Raw genomic sequence first — 23,832 nt, 5'->3', positions numbered from 1 at the left:
AGCTAAAGTGGTGCTTCAGGTTAAGAACAGTTTCAGGTTAAGAACAGACCTCTGGAACGAATTAAGTACTTAACCCGAGGTATCACTATATTCCATGCCTGCATTTGTGATAACTTGGAACTTCGGCCACATTCCCATTCAAAGCACTACGACACCACTTTAAAGGTGCTTATGGAAGGAATTATTATTATTATTATTATTATTATTATTATTATTATTTTGTTTTAACTACGGCAGACCAACACAGCTACCTACCTGTAACTAGAACCACTTTAAACAGTCACAGCTTCCTCCCACAAATAATCCTAGGAAGGGTAGTTTGTTTAGGGTGCTGAGAGTTGTTACGAGACCCCTATTCACCTTGTGGAATAACAACCAATCCCTCTTCACAGGGCACTCAGTATTGTAACTGAGAATTGGGAGGGGGAAAGGGGAGTTCTTTAAAAGCAGAGTGTTAGAAACTTGGCTGGAGTGTATGCCACAGGTCAAGAAAGGTTCCAAGAGGGCTGTGTGGTTAAATATTTTGTCGGAGGAGGCGGCGAAGGGACCTCAGCCCCTAGGAGTTGGCTCCTATACCCTAAATGACAGCTGGTGTACTGACCCTGGATTTTATCCTGAGTGATGCCCAGGACCGGACACAATATGTATTGTCAAGCCAATTGGGAGCAGTGACAATAATACCATTGGCATCCATCTGTCTCGAGACACAATGGAGTGTGCTTTTGGGGGTGAAGTCAAACTGCTGCTTTTAGCAGCCTTGAAGTGACTACAAGATCCCCCTGTCCCGGCCTCATGATGTGGTCCAAAGGAAAGCAGAGCAATACGTTCGGCACCGGCTTGCCAGAAGGGGGCGTACGAGGAGCCATCTGACCGTATTGGAGACTCTGAATTTGTGTAAGGTTTACTCCTTAGCCTTTTCTTCTCCTGAAGGTATTCCATAAGGCAGCAGAGGTTTAAGAGCAGAATTTTCCTTTGCCTAGGTGGGCTACCTCCCCAGGTTGACAAGCCCCACCTGCCCCTCTTAACACTATTAAATATCCATGTAACTGTCCAGTTGCCAAGAAAATCCAACACAGCCATGTTTGATTTCAAAAGAGGAAAGTTCCTCAAAATGAGGAAATTGGTTAAAAAAGGAAGTTGAAGGGAAGAGCCAAGAGGGTAAATTCACTATTAAATGCTTGAAAGTTGTTAAAAACGGAGGGGGTGAGTGTGCTAGCTACCCCACCCAAAAAAAATCACTGCCAAAGGCAAGTTAGAGTGACAATATGGTCTTGTAGACTCCAATACTCAAGGAGGCATGTTTTATAACCGTGATTTTCAAGAGTTCTGAAATACACAGAGACCCCACCATGACCACGGGACCCCCACTCTTCAGAAGATCACTCTTCTACTTGTGGAGGTGGGTCAGAATGGGGGGGGGGGTGTAGCACAGTTGCCCCTTCCATGGCATGTTCTATATAGTAAAGGTAAAGGGACCCCTGACCATTAGGTCCAGTCGTGGCCGACTCTGGGGTTGCAGCGCTCATCTCGCTTTATTGGCCGAGATGGTCAGCTTCCAGGTCATGTGGCCAGCATGACTAAACCACTTCTGGCGAACCAGAGCAGCGCATGGAAGCGCTGTTTACCTTCCCGCCGGAGTGGTACCTATTTATCTACTTGCACTTTGACGTGCTTTCGAACTGCTAGGTTGGCAGGAGCAGGGACCAAGCAACAGGAGCTCACCACGTTGCGGGGATTCGAACAGCCGACCATCTGATCAGCAAGCCCTAGGCTCTGTGGTTTAACCCACAGCGCCACCCATGTCCCTATGTTCTATATACTAATGCAAAATGCACGAAAATACTAATCTGTGAAGTAGCAGCAAAAATGGCCAGTGTGGTTTTGGACTGCATTAATAGAGCACCTCCTTTGTGTGTAGACTCTCCCAGGTTCAATCCCAGGCATCTCACAGGTAGGTCTGAAACTGTCAGCCGGCCAGTGTAGACAACAGAGAGAGACGGACCCGTGAATCTTGACTCCTGCTTCCGATGTTCTTTAAGGGATAGGAAGCAAGAGTACTGCTAGTCAGACCTCAACTAGAATACCGTGTCCAGTTTAAGACACCTGGAGATGCGCGGAAATTGATCCTGAGACTTCCTATATGCAAGGCTCTTTGACTATGGTGGGGAAAACACTAGCTGGCAGCAGCTCTCGTGTTGTTCTTTGCCCAGCGCTACCCGCAGAAGCCTGGGATTGAGCCGGAGACACCCCCCCCTCCCCCCCGGCCAAAAAGGGTCCTTTTTGCTCTTCTTGCGTCCTCTCTGGGCATAGAAGCGCACTCTCGCTGAGGATGGATGCCATGAGTTGTGCAAAGTTAGACGGCGCGCCCGGGAAACCGAGCTGCGAGGGTTAAAGCAGCTGTGCGTCACGGGGAGAAGGAACCGGTTGCCGCGCCCTGGGCTGAGGCCAGCTCACCTGGGACAGGTGAGAAGAGGCTGCTGGCTCGCTTGCTGGCAGAGGGAAGGGCCGGGCCGGGCCGTCGAGGATGGCGCTGTGTCCGGCCGTGCCGCCGTCGTGGCGCTACGGGTTGCTGCTGGGCGCCTACGGGCTCTTCCTGCTGGTGGGCGCCGCCGTCTTCGCGGGCCTGGAGGCGCCTCCCGAGCGAGCCCTGCTGGCCGCCCTGCACGACGCCCGCGCCCGCCTGCTGGCCGAGCACCGCGCGTGCCTGTCGGAGGAGAGGCTGGCCGGCCTCCTGGAGCGCCTCATCGACGCCGGCAACTACGGCGTCTCCGGCCTGGGCAACGTCTCCGGAGACGAGAACTGGGAGTTCACCTCGGCGCTCTTCTTCACCGCCAGCGTCCTCACCACCACAGGTAGGTCGTCGAGCTCAGCCCGGGGGGCATCCCTTTCCTTTTGGAGCGGCGCAGGCAGAAAACCAACCGGGAGAGACTCCAGCTGCCCTCGGCTGCCCAAGCACGCAGCTCCCTGATCCTGCCTCAGGCAGCAAGGATGGAGGAACCGTCCTGACCGCCCAGCTGTTGGGAGGGGAGCCACTGTGGTGCAGCTAGACCAGGGTTCAAATCCCCACTTGGCCATGAAGCTCGCTGGGTGACCATGGGCCAGTCACTGCCTCTCAGTCTGGTTGTTGTGGGCATTAAATGGAAAGGAGGAGAACCACGTACAGTGGTACCTTGGGTTACATACGCTTCAGGTTACAGACTCTGCTAACCCAGAAATATTACCTTGGGTTAAGAACTTTGCTTCAGGATGAGAACAGAAATTGTGCTCCGGCTGCGCAGCTGCAGCAGGAGGCCCCATTGGCTAAAGTGGTGCTTCAGGTTAAGAGCAGTTTCAGGTTAAAAACGGGAACGAATTAAGTACTTAACCCAACGTACCACTGTACACCCCTTTGAGCTCCTTGGAGGAAAATAAGGGACAAAAAGGCAGAATTAATGATGATGATGCTACAGGAGAGCCACCTGCCCCATGCCTGGCAGTGGCTGGCTAAAGTCCCCTGCAGTGGCGTAGCGTGGGGGGTGCAGGGGGGGCCGGCAGCACCGGGCGCAACATCTGGGGGTTAGGGTTAGGGGGCGCAAATCCACGGGTTAGGGGGTGCAAATTACTTGCTTTGCCCCAGGTGCTGACAACCCACGCTACGCCACTGGTCCCCTGAAAACAAAGGTCTTTTGCTCTCGCCTGCTCCCTGATCCTTTGAGCTGGCGATACTGGGGATTGAACCTGCATCTTTCTGTATGCCATGCCAGGCACTCTGCTCACTGAAGTTCCTTCTGCATGGCAAGCTTTGCACAGAGAAACATCCCTTTCATTTATTTACCTAATGGTAATTTGAAGGCATGTTGGCCATTTATGAGGTATGTTGTTATAGTCTTACAACACCTTACAATGTCATACAAGCAAGCAAAAAAATTTTTTAAAAATAAAACACCCCAATCTAAACCAGAAGATGAAGTTAAGGTAATGCATCAGAAATCCCTGATAAACATTCATTCGTGTAGAGGGCAGTATATAGTTTATACTAACTGAAAAGTCTGGCCACTAATAAAATATAACTTATTAAGGGATTAAGTTGTTGGTTAGGGTTAAATAGATTGAGCAATTCCAGCACTGGGCACTTACAGGTATTTTGCATAGTAATTGCTTTTATTTCAACAAATACTTCCTCCCAGAACTGAGCCACATGTGCATGTCCACCACATACATTGACTCAAGCCTTTATAAACAAAACAAAAGTATTACCAGTCATTTATATCTTGCTAGGACTTTGCAATCAGTGTAAACATAACGTGGGTATAAAATGTGCCAGCATTAAAACTGAAGAGCAAATACAAATGCCAGTAAAAACCAAGACCATAGATAAAAACAGCTGCGTGGAGAAGGGTTTCCTCCACTGGGTAGCTCAGCTGGCTAGAGCATAGTGTTGATAACGCCACAGTTGTGGGTTCGATTCCTGTATGGGACAGCAGCACGTTTCTGCATTGCAGGTGGTTGGACTAGATGATCCTCAGGGTTCCTTCCAATTCTCCAATTCCAGACCCTCCAAGTGTCCCTGATTTAGAGAAGCCATCCCGGTTTGATTTGATCCTGGAATGTCCCACTTTTCCTTAGGATGCCCCTATTTTCACTGGATAAATATTGGAGGATTTGGAGTTATACGACCCCTGAGCTGTCTGAAAGCAGCCCTGTATAGGGAAGTTTTTTAATGTTAAATGTTTTATTATGTTTTTTAAATATGTTGGAAGCTGCTCAGAGTGGCTGGGGCAACCCACTAAGATGTGTGGGGTATAAATAGTAAAATTAAAATTACGGAATGGGATGTCCCTATTTTCATCGGAGAAATGTTGGAGGGTATGCAGTTCTATGATTCTGTTATTCTATTCCATTTGAGTTGTCGCAGTGGTGGGCTCACTCCTGCTTATCTCTGCTTGAGGAAGACAAAAATTAATCCCCCAAACAAAGGGTTCCCAAACCCTATATCCAAAGTCAGAATGCCGCATCCAAGGTTAGGCCGCATCCTCAGAGTAAACCCATTGATATGTAGGGGCCTAAACTAGTAATTCCAGTGCATTCAGTGGGTCTGCTCTAAGAATAACTAACATTACAACCCCAGGGTCTCTTCCAACTCTATGATTTTAACCCAAAGAGTTTTTAAAAGGGGAAGGGATCCTGGAAGTCATCTAGGCCCAACCCTTTGCTCAGGGCATGAAACTTGCAAGGAGAGCCTCAGCTGAAACACGGAGGCCACCACCTCCCAATGCAACATCTTGGCCTGACAGACTCTGTTTAAGCACCTCCAGCAAAGGAGAGCCCCCATCTCCCAAGGCAGACTGTTCCACTGTCAGACAGCTCATTCTGCTAGACAGTTTCTCCCATTGTTTAGCCAAAATCTGCTTCTGTGCCATTCCCACTCCTTGGTTCTGGACCTGCCCCCTGGTGCAGCAGAGAGCAAGTCTGCTCACTCTATCTTCTGTGAGGAAGCCCTTCAGATATCTGAAGATGGCTATCGTGCCTCCCCTTCATCTTCTCTTCACAGACTAAACATAACCAGCTTTATTCCACACAGTAATTCGTTTCCAGACCCCCTCACTTGCCTGGCTGCCCTCCTCTGGACGTGCTCCAGTTTGTCAACACCTTTCACAAAATCTGGTGCCCAGAACCGCACTCGCGACGCAGCACAGAAGAGGGTGCCACACTTAGTTCTCGTGATCCTGCCTAACCATGTGTATCTAGGAACATGGCCTGATTCCAACTCTTAAAGGCAGAGAGCCATCAGGTCGCCATGGGCTAATAGTCATGAAAAGCCTTTATTATCCTAGAGGGCACGTTAGATTCTCAGTGTCAGGATAATGCAGAACAATAGCACACTGCATTACCGTTCCACAAAACAAATTAGAATGGAGGTTGCTCTTTCCTGGCTAACACACACCCATTTCATGTTCTTTTTCAAACTGGGTACATCCATGGATGAGCTTGCTTTGGACATGTTATTCCACCTTTCCAGAAAACATGAGCAAATACGTTCTTTGCAAATTATGAACAGAGTTCCCAAAATGTTAACAGTCCATAGAAACAGTGGCCTAGGGTGGCACCTTAACCACGTGCAGAGGTCAGGGAATAGCATTTTTCCTGTGCCATAATGCAACTTCTTCTGCAAGTGCTGATCCATAGGTAGCCAAAAACTGTATCACACTCCTATAGAAGGGTGGGAATTGTGATGCAAAGCAGCTGGAATGCCCCTGGTTGGGGAAGGCGACTTTATTCAATAGAAAGAACTGGGTGCAGGAGATGGTGGTTTTCAGAAAGCACAGCTGGCCATTGGTGCCTGCAATCCCCTGTGCTTTGGCCAGCAGTTTGGTTTCATGGTGGCACCAGGTGATTGACAGGTGGGCAGTCCCACCTCCCCTGCGAAAATGGTCCAAGAGGCTTGGAGGAAGTCAGGATCCGGCCCACCAACCAGCTCCAGCTCCCCATCCACAAAGTACAAAGAGGAAATGAGCTTTTGTATGGCAGTAGAGGCGTTAAGATGTGCAGGATCAAATGCCTTATACCGCTGTCACTTAAGTTATGGCCCTCCCAAATGATGCTAAACATCAGAATAAGGTAGTGGTGGTGTTTTGGGGTGACAAATGAATGGTGCTGGTTCCTCCGTATTTTATACCTGCAGCTGAGGATCAGCTGGGCAAAACCAAAAGCAGAAAAAGCCCCACCCTCGTATGACTACAGACGCAAAGATAACGCAACCTGGATCAGTTGCCCTTTAACATACTTCAAAATAGTTCTGCACACACAATCAGAATGGTTAATGTCTGAAAGGCGGCCTGCCCTGCATGGAATTGCTCTCTCCAGGAAGAAGTAAATCTGCAGTTTGGCGTCCTCCTGCACTGTCAATGGAGCCTCAACTGGCCTTGGTGGCAAGAGTGCCTTTTTTCAGCTCTGGCCACTTCACCAGAGGGACAGTCCCAGATTTACAGAAACCATCCTGGTTTTCTGATTTGATCCCGGAATGCCCCCCTTTTCCTTAGGACATCCCTATTTTCATTGGAGAAATGTCAGAGGGTATGGTGTTATGCAACTCCTGAGCCAAGGAAATAAGAAACTCTACAACCTTTAGAAGACATCTGAAGGCAGCCCTATATAGGGAAGTTTTTTAATGTTTAATGTTTTGTTATGTTTTTTATATATGTTGGAAACAGCCCAGAGTTGATGGGGCAACTCAGTCAGATGGCTGGGGTATAAATAATCAAACGATGATGATGATGATGATGATGATGATGGAATAGGACATCCTTATTTTCATTGGAAAAATGTTGGGAGGGTATGAAAGACAACTCAGAAACTTCAATTGGTCCAAAATACAGCAGCCAGATCTCAGATAGCCCCTGCTTTAAAACAGCTGCATTGGTTGCCAGTTTGTTTCCAGGCGTCATTCAAGGTGCTCACATTAAGGCCCTAAACTCCTCAGCTCCCAAGTGATCGGCTTCCTTCCCTACAGATCCCTCTTGATTGATCTATTGCCCTAAGAAACTTGGTGGGATGGCAGCCTGGGAGAGGGCCTTCTCTGGGGCAGCCCCTAAGTTGTGGAACTCCCTCCCCACAGCTTCTTTATCCAGCTTTCACTGAACGCTGAAGACGCACCTCTTCATTCTGGCCTCTGACTTCTTAACACAGTATATTTTTAGGAACCACCTTCTTTTTTATTTTTGTTTTTAAACTGTTTTTAATATTGTGATAGGGTTGCTATACGTCCAGAATTTCCCGGACATAGCCAGGATTTGGCTGTCGGAAACAGTGTCCAGGCAGAAATCGCATAAATGTCTGGGACTTCCCATGTCGGAAGTGTAGATTTTGTCAGATTTACTTAAAATAGCTTTATTTTTCGTTGAGATTTTTTAATTTTTTTTTAAAAAGGGCTCAACAATTTTGTGACCTGATTTCTACTTTTTGAAATGTGGCAACCCTAATTGTGCATTATTCTGTTTTTTATATTCTGTTTTTTATATTAAAGTTGTGTCTTAATTGTAACCTGCCCTGAAGGGCAGGTTATAAATTATGGAAAGAAAGAAAGAAAGAAAGAAAGAAAGAAAGAAAGAAAGAAAGAAAGAAAGAAATACAACAACAACAACAACAATAATAATAGGCAAGAGATGCAAAATTGTCTCTAGCCTATCAGCAAATTGCATAGACAGACTGTTATTATGCCAGTTCATTCTTCCAGAATAAAAAAGCTCAAAAACACAGACATCCTGGAGTTAATCCAGATCACCCTATCTGGAAAATTCACCATACCGACACGCCTAGACTAGTGCTTAAATTACAGAGGAGGCCAGAGCGGCCCATCCCATTTTGCAGAAGACTTTTAGAAAGCTACAGGGAGGCAATGATTTTATTATAACCAGAAGAAGCACTTGGTGTGATGGTTTCTGGCACACCATGCATTTAAAACACCCTTATACCCAGAGGTGTAGTGGCTGGGAGGTCAGTGGTTGGGGAGGGTCAAAGGCACATTACTATTTCTGCAGCAGGGACCCTGCCTCCAGCACCCCAGAGCCACCAAAACAGTGCGAAAGGGGAGCTCTTTAGCCACTAAGAAGATGCACTCCCATTCATTGTGCTGACTGCAGCCAATCAAAGTAAAAGGCGGAGAATCAGCCAGTGAGGATTGGCTCCTAGGGTCACTCTGGAGAAGGCGCATAGGAAGAACATTGAGGTTGCCTTGTTCTGTGTGAACCCAAGCTAAGCATTTAGGAATACTGAAAATGCAAGGGGCTTCTGTTTCAAGAGACTGGCGTGCAAATTCTGTTACGTACAACAAGGAAAACACAATGCAAATCAATCTGACATGGGCAGCTGCCCCTGCCCCAAAATCAATCAAATAAATAAAAACACTTAAGTAAAAGTAGAAACTATAGAAAGATTTTGGCAGATTTTTCTGAGCACTTGGGTTCAGAAGAAACAACTTGTTGAGGCATTTTGTTCCAAATCTGCTAGGCAGAGGATGGTCACAGGTGGGTGTCCTGCCCCCCACCCAGCATCAATCCTGCCTGCACCCATGCACTCCAAAAGCAGATATGGGTGCACTCCAAATCATTTGCACCAAACATAGCAGATCTAGCTGAAAGGCAACACCTGGAGCTCTATCCTCATTCTGTGAGACGTCGTCAGAGTTCAAAGACATATTCCCACCAGGAAAAAAACACCCAAGGAAGGTGCAAAGAAGTAGGGTATAGCCTAGCAGGTGGGTCTGGCCTGTGGGAAGGTAGGCCACTTAGCGGAGACTCATGCAGCGGCGCCTGTTCTTCTCGCCCACAGGTTATGGACACACGGTCCCTCTCTCGGCTTTGGGCAAAATATTCTGCATCCTGTACTCGCTGCTGGGCATCCCCATGACCCTGTTGCTCCTGGCCTGCCTGCTCCAGCACCTCCTGCCCCTCCTCAGCCACCGTCCCGTCCGGTACATCCAGACACGCTGGGGTTTCCCGCTGGCCCGCGTGGCCCTTGTCCACGCCATAGGGCTGGGGCTGGCCACCCTGGGGCTCTTCATCCTCATCCCTGCCATCTGCTTCTGGGCCCTGGAGGGCAGCTGGAACTTCCTGGAGTCGGTGTATTTCTGCTTCATCTCCCTCAGCACCATCGGCCTGGGCGACTACGTGCCGCGAGGGAGCTCACAGCCACCTCTGCACGAGCTCTACGAGCTTAGCATCACTTGTAAGTCACTAGGCGGCGCTGCTGCACACTTATTATTATTAATGCGTAATTATAAGATCACTGTTATCTGCTTAGTTATGGAATCTTAGAAGGGGACATGGCTGTTCCCACCATGAAGGGACCCTGCATTTCTGAATTTGCCATTGCACTACTGGTTGGGAATAAAGTGTTAAGGTTGAAGGTTTAGGCTTCAAGGAAAACTTCCTTCTAAGTCTCTCTCTCTCTCTCTCTCTCTCTCTCTCTCTCTCTCTCTCTCTCTCTCTCTCTCTCTCTCGTCAGGCATTTAAACTAGCCAGAAGCTGTTCAAATCCCCACTTAGCTAATGGGCTCGACCAAGCAGATGGGCTCAGATTTCCACTTAGTCTGTAAAATGGGGACTATTGACCTTCTGGAGCGTTTGAAACAGAAGTGGAAACAACTTTCACAATCCACTTTTTGCAGTGGATGCGAGCTAGAACATTGTTGTTGTTGTTGTTGTTGTTGTTGTTCCGCCCTTCATTTGTAAGAGTTCAATACTGTTCACTGAATCAAATGCAGGATAAAAATAAGTAAATAAGTAAAGCAAAATAGTAAAACAATAACCTCCCCCTTCCCACAGACACATTTAAAAGGGTATAAAATATTAATCAGCCAAAGGCCTGGTTGAAGAGGAACGTTTTCTCCCGGTGCCTAAAAATATATAACAAAGGTGGCAGGTGAACCTAGTTGCAATGTTGTCTCTGCCCCAAATGTCTTACAATCTGTATTAAGACCTCCATAGCAAACGTGGGGTGAGAGATCAGGGGCAGAGGTAGGGGAGACTGGCCATGAGAGAAGCAGTCAAGAGGATGGGTAGGTAGGGGAGGCATGGGTGGGAGGTCAAAGGGAGAAATGAAAGGGGAGGCAAGGTACGAAATATTGTCAAATGGGGGAACTGAAACAATGAGGACTAGTAGCTTGGTTTCCTGTGGGAAGGGCCTATAAAGGGGGGCATCGTGATTAGGAAATGCTACGACCATGCCCAAGATCAGGTGGGGAGATTTTTTTTAAAAAAATGCTGCCCCTCCCTCACTGACCTTTATTTTCACACACACACACACACACCAGGCTATCTCCTTGTTGGCTTATTGGCCATGCTTGTGACTCTTGAGACGGCCTATCAGCTACAGGAAGTCCGGGCTTTTGTGCGTTTCTTCGCTCCTGCCAGTGACCCACCCCAGGAGGACGACGACCGTCTGGAGATCTTGGCCAGAGACCAGCTTGCCTTGGCCACAGTGTCTGGTTCCACTTCCCAAGATGTCCCTATGGAAAGGGGTGCCACTTGACATCTCCTGGGGGGAGCCAACCCTCCCCCAGTCACCGTTGGTTTTAACAGGTGTCTCTGTTGATGGATGCTTTACTTGTCTTTATTTACATTCTTGCTATTTTATTGTATTTTATTATATTTGTATTGTTGTTGTTGTTGTTAACTGAACTGCTCCAAGCGCCATTTGGCAGAAAGGCAGGGTGCAAATTTAACTGATGTAAAATTTGCACCCTAGTGAGGAAGATTACATGTGATAGAGAAGAATGCAGAGAGGAAGCAAAGGCTTTGCAGCGCACGGAGAAGCCACAAGTAGAAAGCCCATATTTCCTCTAGGGGGGGAAAGGGAAAACAAACAGCAAGAACTGTACCCTCCCCTCAAATGCAGCGCTTTGTGATTCTGTGGGATGACTCCATTCAAGCATGGTTGATCTATGTCCAATCGCTCTTCTAAAAAGGTGAATCCAGGAAGCAGTGCAAATTTGACACCACCTCCTAGACTCACATAGAACTCTCCTTCGTTCTTTCTCGGTCCACATTCACACTGTAAGTGATGCCACATGGCTTCCCCCAGAGAATTCTGGGAGCTGTAGTTTGTTAAGGGTGAAAAGAGGAGAACCCCATTCCTCTCACAGAGCTGCAATTCCCAGAGTGGTTTATCAATCGACCCGTCTTCCCAAGAATGATGAGAATGTAGTTCTGGGAGGGGAATACAGGCCTCCTAAACTCTCAGCATCTTTAACAAACTACAGCTCCCATGATTCTTTGGGGGAAGTCACAGCTTTTAAAGTGGTATCTTAGTGCTTGAAGTACTGCATTATGTGGTATGAATGTGCCCCCCCCCTCTCTCAGCACATTAGAACCTAAGAGATGCAGTAGCCATGAAAATCCCTCAACATGCATAGCTGTTAGGCTGCACCACACATAGTAATTTTTAAAAGCTTCCATACATACAAGGAAGGAAAGCTGTGGTTTGGATGGGGAGGCCTTGTATGCTCCTCCCAGTCGATTTTGAGACGTTTCCCACTCTGGGTATGTTTAGCCTGGAAAAGAGGAGATATGAGAGCCATCTTCAAATATCTCAAGGGCTTCTGCATGCAAGAGGGAACAAGCTTGTTTTCTCCTGCTCTGGAGGGTAGGGTTCGAACCAAGGGCTTGAAGTTGCAAGAAGGGAGATTCTGACTAAACAGCAGGAAGAACTTTCTGACGGTAAGAGCTGTTTGACAGTGGAACCGTCTCCCTCGGGAGATGGTGGACTCTTCTTCCCTGGAGGCTTTTAAGCAGAGATTGGATGACCATCTGCCTGGGATGCTTTAGCTGAGATTCCTGCATTGCAGGGGGTTGGACTAGAGGACGCTGCCAACGATTCTGCGATGATGCTGTCCTTCCTTCCACTGTCAGAGGAAGGTGTGGTGTGGAGACAGCTGCTGTGCTCAGGCCCTGCTTGTGGGCTTCTTGGAGACAGAAGGCTGGCCACTGGAAGAACAGGGTGCTAGGCTGGATGGGCCTTTGGTGTGATGCATCAAGGCTCCTCTTTTTATGTCCATTACTTTCTGGAGGCCTGCATCACAGACAAGAACCATTTTCAAGGACCACACTCCCTTTGTGGCAGCCTTCCAGGGGCCATATGCCAGAGGCAGCGCAGGGCCAGAAGCAAAAGAAAGCCAAGCAACGAATGCGAATTTTACCTTTGTATGCCAGGTGAGTTTCTACATTCACTCCTGTATCCACCAACCAGGAAAGCACAAGGTGTTAGCAGAGTTTGAGAGCATTTTCCTGTCTAGCAAAACACTAGGGTGAAAACCACAGCTGAGAAGAGGATTTGTGGCCTGGGCAGATTCCAAAGGGTCAAACACAGAGGCCTCGAGGGCTGCATTTGGTTCCTCGGCTTCAGGTACCTGAACAAAGCCGGTGCAGTTATATTTATCTGGCTGCCAAAAGGGTAAATATTCTGGCTGCATGAGTAAGTCAAGGCACTTTATGTATCATTGTCAGCAACACTGGTACTCAAAATATAAGAATATATTTTTCCTATTCTTTTTTTTAAAAAAAATATTTTTACCCCACCCTGAGGTCCTTTGGGAGGAAGGGTGGGGGAAGTAAAAAAAAAGAGTGGTGATTCTGGAAACCACCCAGAGAATGTTGGGTTTGGGGGCAGCACAGAAAGGAAGTTAAATAAATAGTCTGTGTGACTCTTTCAGAGGAGGGCAGTTCCCTTGCAGCAATCGGTGAGGGTCACAATCCATTAGCAGAGGAGAAAGAGGGTTAGAGTAATGAGTTCTCACTTATTTATACAGCGTACCCAGTCAATTAGCACAAAGATGAGATTGGACAACAAGTGGAAAAAAGCTGACTGGTTGTAACAAGCCAAGAGCGAAAACTGGAGGTGGTACAGCCCACTTCATAGAAGTCTTTGCTCCTGCCTAGTCAAGGGACAAGGGCTGTTTCCCAACCCAGTGCCTGCATGATGCCAGAAATAAACGCCCCTGCCATCTCTATTGCCCCTTGTCCTCTTTCCTGTATTCTCTACCCCATTTTCTCTGATTCCTGCTTATTTATGTACCTAATTCCCTTTATATCCAGTCTTTCCTCCAAGGAGCTCAAGGTAGTGCACATGGTTCCTATCTCCACTTCCCCTCCCCCTACAAAGTAAGTGCATTCAAACAAATTTAACTTTCCCTAAAGGATCTGTGTTAAAGGCGTATCCAGTAATCTGAGCCCTGAAAAACATGTGAAAGTTCAGAAGGAAGTGGGAAAGAGCCCCACTTCCTCCTTCAGCTCTAGGTACTTTTTGAGGGAGAAAAAGGTAACCAGCCTCACGACCTCATGTCCAAGGGGGCACTAAGTGGGGGGTGGTATGTTTAGAGGCTTTGTGAGCACCACAGGAGGACCTCGAAAGTGTCGCATATTTTGCTTACCCCCTAGGCTAAAAGGTGCTGAATGGCTCAAGGTTACAGAGTAAGCTCCACAACCGACTAGGGATTTGAACTGTAGTTCCTCAGACCTTTGTGCAATACCGCCATACCTTTAGGCCTTCGTTCTGATAAGCCCATGGCCTTCCTGCTTACTTTGTTCTAACAGCATATAGCATTTCCTGTTCTTTTGATACCCCTGCCAAGCTCTCAGTTGCCACACAGAAGGGGGACTGTTCACCAATGTTCTATAGCTATACCTCACAGAAAGTGTTCAAAGACTTTCTGTGACAGAAGGGCAGCTCAGCCAATGGCCACGAAGCAGCAGACGATTTCCAGTATGTATCGCGAACACACCACAAACTACCTTCCTCACGCACCTTGTGTCTTTTGATGTATTTATTTCAAACTCTGGTACAAATTTAGTGCAAATAACCAGGGAGGGACTGGGCTGAGAGGGAGGTGCAAAACTGGGGGGGGGGGGGAGAGGGAAGTTGGCCACTGTCACATATGGCTGTAGGAGTATTCAAGGCACTTTGTGGCTTTTGTACCATTGACCAACAACAAACATTGATCATTAAAAAATAATAATAATAGAGCCAAATAAACTTTGTAAAAACGGCAGAGGTGGGGAGGAGGCACCCGTTTTCAAACCCTAAAGAGCAGCTCACATGCATGTGCACACACACAAAAATCACACACACACACAAATAAATATCATTCCTAAAATTTGGAGAGTGTGAATTTGAAAAGCTGATTTCTTCTCTCTCCAGGTAAACCAGGGTACACGGGCACTGCCCTTTAAAAGTGGCATCTTCTCTGGGGAGGGCATGGACATAGGGTAAGAGAAAGAAAGAAGAGTTTGGACGATCTCCCTTGCCCCAGTAGGGGAAAACAAACAAACACACACACACACCCCTCTTTGGCATGAGCAGTCAAGCAGCTGCGCCCCCCCCCCGAGGACTGTGGGCAATGACGTGCTCCAGCAAGGCTGTGGCATGGCAGGTGAGGCCCTCCCAATGGCTAGTGGGGATTTAGGGCTGGGGTTGCCTTTGGAGTGGCAGAAGTGCTCTCGTGTGCTGTGCCTCCTGCCATCCCATGTTTGGGGGAGTGCGGGGAGAAGAGGCAAATTGCACCAGCCCATCTCAGCTGACACGGCACTTCTCCTTGCGGCTGAGCTTGTGGCGTCTCTGCTGCAGTCCCCGTTCCAACCGGGCGTCCTCTTCCAGAGCTCTAAAGTGGTGTTGGAGGGAGGCAGGCAGAAATGGGGAAGAACAACAATGGAAAAGCAGCATTAGTGGGTAGAAAGTAGAGCCACGTCACCGACAACAACTGGTTGAGCCCCCCCCCCCCATGCTCCATAAGTACCTTTCAAGAGCCCTGCTGGCCAATGGCCCATCTAGTCTAGCATCCTGTTCTCACAGTGGCCAATCAGATGCCCCAAATGGGAAACCGACAGGCAGGACCTCAGTGCAACAGCAACTCTCCCCACTTCTGGTTTCCAGCATTCACTGAACACAGCAAACGCCATTTCTGAGCAAATGTGATGCAGAGAGGATCACACTTTTTAATTGTTGCACCACTTCCATTTATAAGCAACCTGCAATCCTTCCTCAACTGGCAACCATCACCTTAAAAGACATGTTTCCCTAGGGCAGGGGTCTGCAACCTTTAAGACAAAAAGAGCCACTTGGACCCATTTCCAAAGGAAAAAAAACTGGGAGCTGCAACACTCATTATAAAAACAACTTTTTTGTCACTTTTTTATTATTTCTTTGTTTGACCCCTCAGAATTACTCCTCATAGAAATAAACGTTAAATTAACAAGTTACCTTTTTGTGTGTGTGTGTTCTTCACTCCCCTTCAAAACAGTGACCAGCGTACATGCCCCCTTTCAATGCAGTGACCAGCGTACATGCCCTTTACAATGTAGTGGGCGGGCGGGTAGGTGACGTCGGGACAGTGCGTGACTAACGCACGCACCGCCCCCATGCGACGTCACAGCCAGTACAGCGCCCGCCACAGTGGGGAGTGTCGGGGCGCACAATGCGCCTCCTCCCCTCGCTAGTATCCGCCCCGGAGCCGCGGCAAAGGTGTAAAAGAGCCACATGCGGCTCCGGAGCCACGGGTTGCAGACCCCTGCCCTAGGGAGGCAAGTGTTTTGTTTTTAGAAAGGGAGCAAGAACTTGAAGTTTCAAGAGGGGTGGAATTACGTTTGTCCTTCACTCGCTAACAACATTTATCCCCTCCAACCTGCTTTGAAGAAAAACAAAACCAAAAAGAGAATTGCTTCCATGAAATCAATGGAAAAATCAAGGTTCCAGTTCTTACTAGTTTGTAAAACCCTCTCATCCTCCACCCAGATTTTTTAAAACAAATTATTTTAGATGTTCCATTCAGAAACAAACTCTGGTCTCCAGTGTTTACATTTGACGGGAACATCAGTGTTTACTGGTGGGGCGGGGCAGGGTAGGGCAGGGCACAGGCTGACACAATAGCCAACCTACTTCAATGAAACGAGTCTCTCTAAAAGCTGGCATGATATCCAGGTACCTCATCACCCCTATTATCTTACTATTCTCATTTCTATACTGTAAAATATGCTCAATATTTTAAGAATACTGTATATTAACTCTTCTTGTCAATACAAGTTTCTCTCTGCAGCTACATGGCAAGGACAATAGAGAAAATTTAGTGTTACAAATTGAGCCTCAAGGACAAGAAGCCAAATGAAATGGGGATTTGTGTGTGTGTATGTGTCTGCATGTGTTTGCACAGTATTCCCATTTAAAAAGGTCTCTTCCCCATGTGTCTTCACTGTCACCGAACACCCCCCCCACACAACCCTTTCCCCAAATCCTGACCAACGGGTTAATATCTAAAAAGGAAAAATTCCAACGCTTATGCATTCCTGGATCAGGAAATGTGGTTATAAAGGGGAAAGGTAATCTGCACATGTGCAGAGGCACTGGTGCTTTTTACTGTTGCTTGAGTGCTCAGAAAGACCTGGTCCTTGCATCAGGAGTCTAGGAAAGCTTGGGAAATGAGGCTTTTTGGCTGCAAACAGGAGGATTAACAGGCACCAGAGAAGTTCTTATACCAGAAGACCCCCAACATCCATTCTCACACATCTGTAGTCCTTGGTGGGAAGATAGGTAGCTTTCCCCTTGTGCTTTAACTGCCAGCATTCCTCTTCCCTCACACTCCAAAGAAGAGATGAGCCACTCACATCCTCTCTTTGATGTCCAAGTCTCTCACCAGCTCATCCCTCTGGTTCACCAGCGACACCAGCTCTTCCAGAAGGAGCTGCTCCCGCTGCTGTTGAGCTTCTGTTTTGAGCCAGTCTGGAGTGGGGAGAGGCATAGCAAGAAAGGTTGATCCACCTTCCAAACCACAGATATACAAAGCCATGTACAGATGTATATATTAAAAACCGCAAATAAACCTGGGCGTGAAACACACACACACTGTAGGACAATTAAAACATCTGAAGACTGAAGAGAACAATTTTGAAAACAGCAGTAGAGAAAACCAAAACATTGGAATAAAAACCAAGCACAGAATAAATGGCAGAATAAACTTTAAAAAAAGAAAAGAAAAAAGGAACACTGAAACAAAACTTTCGTTTTGCCACCCTGCCCTGCCGCCAAACTTCCTAGATCTCTCCATACTCCATACTTCATCAACATCCCCAATCAGGAAATGCTCCAGGGTGCACAACAGCCCAGCAAACTGGGCATGCTAGAGAAGCACTGACACAGCCTCCCAGGCCCCCTTCCCCTCCAGGTCCCCTTCCCCTGTCCTCCACCCTGGTTTTCAAGTCTTCACCTTCAATAGCCATCATGGCTCTCAGCTCACGGCTCAGGAGTTCAAATCGTCGCTCCAAGTCTTGCTCTTCCATCCTGGAGAAGAAAGGAAGAGGCTGCGTTCAGACACCCAAAAAGTACCAGTAACTCCTCTTAGCAGCAGCTGCTAAGAATTACAATTCCCAGAGTTCCTGGGAAAGAGACACTGGCTGTAAAACCAATATGGTAGCTCTGTGAGGGGAACAGAGGTGCACCAAAGACACCTGGCACCCTTAATAAACTACAACTGCCAAGATTCTTTGGGGGAAGCCATGGCTGTTTAAAGTGCTTTAAACATATGGTGTGGATGTGGCCTTGGATCACATGAGCGAGCCATCATGCTCCATCAAGCAGTGAGTAAGGAAGTTCTGCCCCCTTCAGTGCTGCCATTTTCTCCTCCCACCCCCCACCCCTCCTGCACTCACAGCAATTGCAGCTGGTCTTGCCGTCGGATCAGGGCATTCTTTTTATTCACCAGTGTGAACCATTCCTGGATCAGCTCCTCCTCCCTCAGTTTGTCAGCACCTGAAGTAGATCAGGGGAAGAGAGGTAGGGTGAGGATCTCTGATTATCTGTCTTCCCCAACATCTGGAACATGTGGACATTTGTCACTCCCGGGAATTTTACAATTGTGAGCAACTTGCCCCACCCTCAAAGCCATATGTGACATCAGATGTGTAGGGTGTAAAAACACAGGGCTGCAAAGGAAAAACCAGCGTGCTGCCAACTGTTCAATGCTAAGCGGGACTTGCAAGTGTTTCACTTTCAAAGGGCTTTATTTTCAGTAACGATCAGCACTGATAGCAAGCCCACTTTTGTGGCTGTGCTAGAGGGACTTGCTGTCAGCACCAATCAATGCTGAAATGAGTCCCTGCTCAAGGGCCACATACAGGGCTGGATTTAGGTTTGATGAGGCCCTAAGCTACTGAAGGTAATGGGGCCCTTTATATGTCCAGCTGTCCTTTGTTTTTTGTCGTTTGTTGAATATATGCTATATGGTAATTTATGGACCGAATAGGTAACTAAAGCCATTTGCCACTGTTGCTGTGTGTAGTTTTATTTTATTTGTTTTTTATCTTATATTTTGGAAATGTACATCCAGTCCCCCCCCTTTAATTTTATTTTGGGGCCCCCAAGAGAGTGGGGCCCTAAGCTGTAGCTTGTTTAGCTTATACGTAAATCCGGCACTGGCCACATGTGAGGTTGGATGAGTGCTTGATAGGCTTGTAGGGGTGTTGCATGTCACTGGACATCTGTGGGTGGGGCCTGGGGTGAGCAGGGGCATTTAGATATGCAGGAAAGGTGCGCCCAGGAAGGGGAGGCTTTACTCTCCCCCTCCCACTTTCCTCCCCATCACAGGAATGTACTTTGCACGGGCAAGAATTGTGCATTCAGCACAGAGGCAGCGAAATGCAGGGAAGGTCTCTGCAGGCTTGCCCCCTCTCGCCCATGAGGTTGCCCCCTCTCCAGAGTTTCAGGCGGGGGTCTTTCCCAGCCCTACCTGGCAATGCCAAGAACAGAACCTGTGAACTTCTGCATGCAAGGCAGATGCTCTACCCACCGAGCTGTGGCTCCCATCCCCAGTTTTCCTACCTGATTCCATAAGGCCCCGCAGGTCCTTCTCCACCACAGCTGCTCGCCCATCAATTTGTCGCTGTTCATTCTCCAAAGCCCGGAGTTCAGCAACCACGTACTGGCTGGTGTCTTGGAATCTCTAGGGTGAAACCACAGCAGTCATTAGAGGTGGTGTCTGTCCTAGGATGGGAGATGTGAATGCCACCCTGGGGCATGGAATGGGGCAGGGAAGAGCTAGACTGTTGCCTACAGAAATGATATTTCAGAAAGCAAAAACGCCTTGCTAGAGATGAAAACAGGACCCATTATATTAGAGGACATTCACACTCGCTTTGTTACCTGCAGATTATCCCAGTCTGCTTCCTAGTGGTGAGAGTGTGACTTTCAGATCTGGGAGACCTGGTTGTTAAAGTCCCACCTCTACCACCGGGTGGCTTTGGGCAAGTTTGCATTCTGGTTCAGCCTCAGGTGCCCAATCTAAAATTGGAACAACAGTGGCCAGCCTCACAGGGTGGTTGTGTGCAGAAAAAAACCCCCCACAAAAAGGCTGTTCAGTGCTTTGCCAATTTAAAGGAGCTGTAGAAAAATGAAGAAGGTGCAACTTATTCTCATTGAAAAATCTACTTTTTTTGTTGGTGCAGAACTATTTAGGCAGTGATGACCACCAATTCAGATGGCATTAAGACTCTATGAATCGAAAAAGAAGATGCTATATGTACTTGTCCTTGTTTGTTTTGTAACACAAGTATTTTTTAAAAAAATAAGAACTAATTTAAAAAACAAGAGAGGAGTGGACAAATTCATGGGGGAGAAGGCTATCAATGGCTATTATAGCCAAGGGGGCTGTTCTCGGTCTCCACTGTTAAAGGCAGCTATGCCAGTTGCTGGAAACCACAACAGGGGAGAGGGCTCTCATGCTCGGGTCCTGCAAGTGGCTGGCCACTGTGAGAACAGGATGCTGGACTAGTTGGAGCACCAGCCTGGTCCAGGAGACTCTTCCCATGTTCTTTGAGGAGAGGCTTTGTAGGTTTGGGACATTTTCATAAGAAGGAGCAGTAAAGCACATTATGAGTAACAGATGAAGCAGCCTTGTAGGAAAGCAAGCCCTTGATCAATCAAGCCCAATATTAGTTACTTTTGACTGGTAGCGTCTCTCCCAGCTCTGCAACCTGAGATCCTTCAAATGTCAAGGATTAAATCTGTGACCTTCTGCATGCAAAGCATGAGATTTGCCTCTAGGTTACGAGGCGCTTCTCTGGTAACACGCAGAAAGAGAGACCACGAACTGCCTAGAAAACAAGCCCCGTCCCACGGTTAGTAGAATTAGCTACCCAAATCTCTCCTGGGTTACTCATATGCTTTCTAGAACAGCTGTGGGTGGCAGGTAATGAACAACCAACAACAATTGCTATCTTGAAACTAAAGGGCCATTTCACACAAGCCTGGCTCCTGAAATCAGCAATTGATTTCCCCCCACACCAGAGGCAACCAGAAGAATGCAAGAGCAAGTTTGCAAGATTAAGTAACAGGCTCATCTAGACCACATGTATACCCTACATTTAAAGCCCTATGATTCCACTTTAAAACAGTCATACCTTCCCCCTAAAAATTATGGTAACTGTAGTTTGTTCAGTTGCCTGAGAGTTGTTAGGAGAACCCTCACAGAGCAAATGTAATTTTTGTATCCCACCCATGTGATTTGGTTGCCCCAGCCACTCAGGGGCAGCTTCCAACAGGGTATACAAAAACACAGCAGCAGCAACAACTACAATCACAGAACAGAACATCTCACGTTAAAAGTGTCTCGATACAGGGCTGCCTTCAGGTGTCAAAGGAAAGTCACATAACTATTTATCTCTTTGACATCGGATGGGAGGCCCCATGAAGAGACATTGAGTGTTAAACCATCCTGGCAACTGTAGCTCTGGGAGAGGAATAGGGGTCTCCTGACATCTCTCAGCACCCTTAACAAACTACAGCTCCCAGGATTCTCTAGGGGAAGCCATTCCTGTTTAACGTGGTATCACAGCACTTTAAGTATATGGTGAGAATGTGGCCCTAGTCCAGCAACTTGATCTCACAGCATTCTCCAGATGCGTATGGGAAGTCTGCAAGCAGGACGTGAGTGCAACAGCTCTCTCCTCTCCACCTGAGACTCCCAGCAACTGCCTCCGACAGTGGAGGGAGAATGCAATCATTGTAGACAATAGTCACCCATAACTGGTGAGGGTTGGGGGAGGCAGGCAATTGGTCTGCTTCCAGCACCAATTAGCAGGGAAGAGACCCCTAGGAGGCATGGAAGTTGGCTAAGAGCCATATGCCACCTGGGGCTGCCTGTATGTGCCATGATGCCAAACTCTGCTGCCACCCACCCACCCAGCAAGGTCTCCACTCCCCCTGGGAAAAAACCCTCCTCATAAGATGGTGGCAACGTCCCCAACACATCAGCATCTTTGGGCAGATATGGGGTATTTTGAGGTTTCTGTTTCCAATAAAGGAACTTGGATGACTCACTCGCTACGAACATGGCTGGTCTGGGTAGGAACTGAAACAGCCTCCTGTGCAGCACAGCAGTCATGTGGTTCCCCTAAGGGCCTAAGGCCATGCAATTTCCTGCGGGGACTTGTGCTCTTGGACACCTTCCTTAAGACCTAGAAACTTGTCAAGTGTTAAAGCCAAGTTTCTTAGGATTCGGAATAAGCTGTCCAACACAACTGCAGCTAAGAAGAAACTAGTCTAATAAATGTTGCCCATCTCCTATTACTGGAGGACCGCTCTGGTGAGTTAAACCAAAGTTTTATCAAGATCAGGACACTTATCATCAGCAGTAGTCAGCCCAATGTTTCTGAGAAGCTCATGGACACAAGGAGCTGAATTTTGACTACGGTTTGTCCCCATAATCTGGGAAATCAGAGGTAGATTGCTTTAGGACATGGAGGCTCCATTTAGTTATGTTTAGCTAAATGGTTAATAATAACTTCAAAGAGTCTCCATTTATTCAAGCTTTTCATGCCGTTGTTAAAGAGCCCCCAGCCAGGCAAAAAGGGCAGAGATGGATCAGATTTTAGGATTAAAGTCTCCTCTTTTTTTTTGGGGGGGGGGAATGTGTATTTTATAAAAGCTGTGGTGTTAGAGGACTAGCTTCCTTTTTCTGGTGCACCTTTTTTACCAACTGAAGCAGCTGCTAATCAGAGAAAGGCTGCTTTCAAATGAGGCAGTTTCGTTTTAAATCAGATCTTGCTCCAAAAGCGATTCTAAGCTCATGAGGCCCAATTGTTCCTATTATCTTACCAGAATCTCTTCTTCATTGGTGCTGATCTTCAGGCTGGTGTCCTGGGGCAGTTCCTGGGAGGTAGCAGTTGGAGGGGCTGTGAAGAAGAGAGGCAAAGATAACCAGTCTGAGCTAATCACAAGTTTTTTTGTGGGGCTGGGGTAGATAGAAGGGGTATTCAGACCAGAGCACCTGCTTATGCAGGGGACCCTCCAGAGACATTTGGGAGATGGAGGAAAAAGCAAGCTGTCCACCTCTTTAGTTCCAGCCTACCAACTCTGCAAGGATCCAAACTCACCTGGGTGCCGCTGAACTTTTGGTCGGGGTCTTGAGCCCCCATCGCTAACATCCTCCTGGGAGAGGGAGGGAGGGAGAGAGAGAGAGAGAGAGAGAGAGAGAGAGGAAATTGGGTCTCAGCAAAGCAAACAGACTCATGTAACTTTCATCTTTGAAAAATGTTGAACAGAGTCGGGAGACAGATGTGGAGAGGCTACATCCTCCCCCCCCCCCAATGTTGTGGGAGCCTAGCTCCCATCACCTGCGGCCATGTGCCACGTTGCCTAGGCTGATGAGACCTGGAGTCTCAACTAGAAGGCACCATGAGTTGGCACCCCAACCTCCCAAACCCGGTGTGCACCAGAAGATTTGGGCTACAACTCCCATCTGCCCCAGCCCTCCTTGCAGGTGTTGAGTCCAAGATATCTGGAAGCTCCCAAGTTGCTACAGAGCACCAGAGCAAGTGTTTAATTTATACATTTAAACCAGGCATAGGCAACCTCGGCCCTTCAGATGTTTTGGGACTACAACTCCCATGATCCCTAGCTAGCAGGACCAGTGGCCAGGGATGATGGGAATTGTAGTCCCTAAACATCTGGAGGGCTGAGTTTGCCAATGCCTGATTTAAACAAACAACAGATTATTATTGCCTTAAGAGGGTGGGGAACCTTTGGCCCTCCAGACGTTGCTGAACTGCAACTTCCATAAGCCTTGGCCATCAGCCATGGGACTGACAGGAGTTGTTTTAATGCAATGTCTGGAAGTGAGAAATTGCAGGTTTTCGGTCAGCATTTTCCCCTAGACAGTTCTATGGTCTTCACCCTTTCACCATGCAATGGCACATTCGTAAAAGAACATGGAAACATGGAGATGGCTGGCAAGCGAGCAAGCTCTGATCAGAAACCAGCCAGCTAGGGGTGTTGCCAGCTGCCCTGATCAGCTGCAAATGCAGAGAGGTGACGAAGGCAT

General features: G+C 47.7%; 2 protein-coding genes across 5 annotated transcripts in view; one reads left to right on the top strand and one right to left on the bottom strand.

Moving 5' to 3' along the window:
- The first annotated feature begins 2,509 nt into the window (after window positions 1-2,509).
- Window positions 2,510-13,482, top strand: KCNK7 (potassium two pore domain channel subfamily K member 7). Its single transcript, XM_081173975.1, has 3 exons — window positions 2,510-2,852; window positions 9,307-9,702; window positions 10,789-13,482. Exons 1-3 carry the CDS (start codon window positions 2,525-2,527, stop codon window positions 11,004-11,006), a joined length of 942 nt encoding a protein of 313 aa, XP_081030101.1. The 5' UTR covers window positions 2,510-2,524; the 3' UTR covers window positions 11,007-13,482.
- Window positions 13,483-14,277: 795 nt separating this feature from the next.
- Window positions 14,278-23,832, bottom strand: part of EHBP1L1 (EH domain binding protein 1 like 1) — a 42,647-nt gene continuing 33,092 nt past the window's right edge. For all 4 annotated transcript variants that reach the window (XM_081175413.1, XM_081175414.1, XM_081175416.1 and 1 more), the window contains 7 exons: window positions 22,886-22,940; window positions 22,608-22,684; window positions 19,335-19,455; window positions 18,167-18,266; window positions 17,725-17,798; window positions 17,126-17,240; window positions 14,278-15,129 (listed from right to left, as the gene is read on the bottom strand). In XM_081175413.1, the coding sequence (XP_081031539.1) occupies window positions 15,042-15,129; window positions 17,126-17,240; window positions 17,725-17,798; window positions 18,167-18,266; window positions 19,335-19,455; window positions 22,608-22,684; window positions 22,886-22,940 (630 nt within the window). In that variant the 3' untranslated portion in view covers window positions 14,278-15,041. The remainder of the gene's footprint in view (window positions 15,130-17,125; window positions 17,241-17,724; window positions 17,799-18,166; window positions 18,267-19,334; window positions 19,456-22,607; window positions 22,685-22,885; window positions 22,941-23,832) is intronic.

The sequence above is a fragment of the Podarcis bocagei genome, assembly GCF_964188305.1.
Source record: "Podarcis bocagei genome assembly, chromosome: 16".
In the NCBI taxonomy this organism is placed as follows: Eukaryota; Metazoa; Chordata; class Lepidosauria; order Squamata; family Lacertidae; genus Podarcis; species Podarcis bocagei.
The sequence above is the reverse complement of the archived record's forward strand: the minus strand, read 5'-3'. Positions and strand labels throughout refer to the sequence as shown.

Excerpts from the sequence above, each read along its gene's own strand:
- KCNK7 (XM_081173975.1), top strand. The coding sequence starts at position 2,525 with ATGGCGCTGTGTCCGGCCGTGCCGCCGTCGTGGCGCTACGGGTTGCTG. Across the intron at positions 2,853-9,306 it reads CAGCGTCCTCACCACCACAG|GTTATGGACACACGGTCCCT; the intron begins GTAGGTCGTCGA and ends TCTCGCCCACAG. Across the intron at positions 9,703-10,788 it reads CTACGAGCTTAGCATCACTT|GCTATCTCCTTGTTGGCTTA; the intron begins GTAAGTCACTAG and ends CACACACACCAG.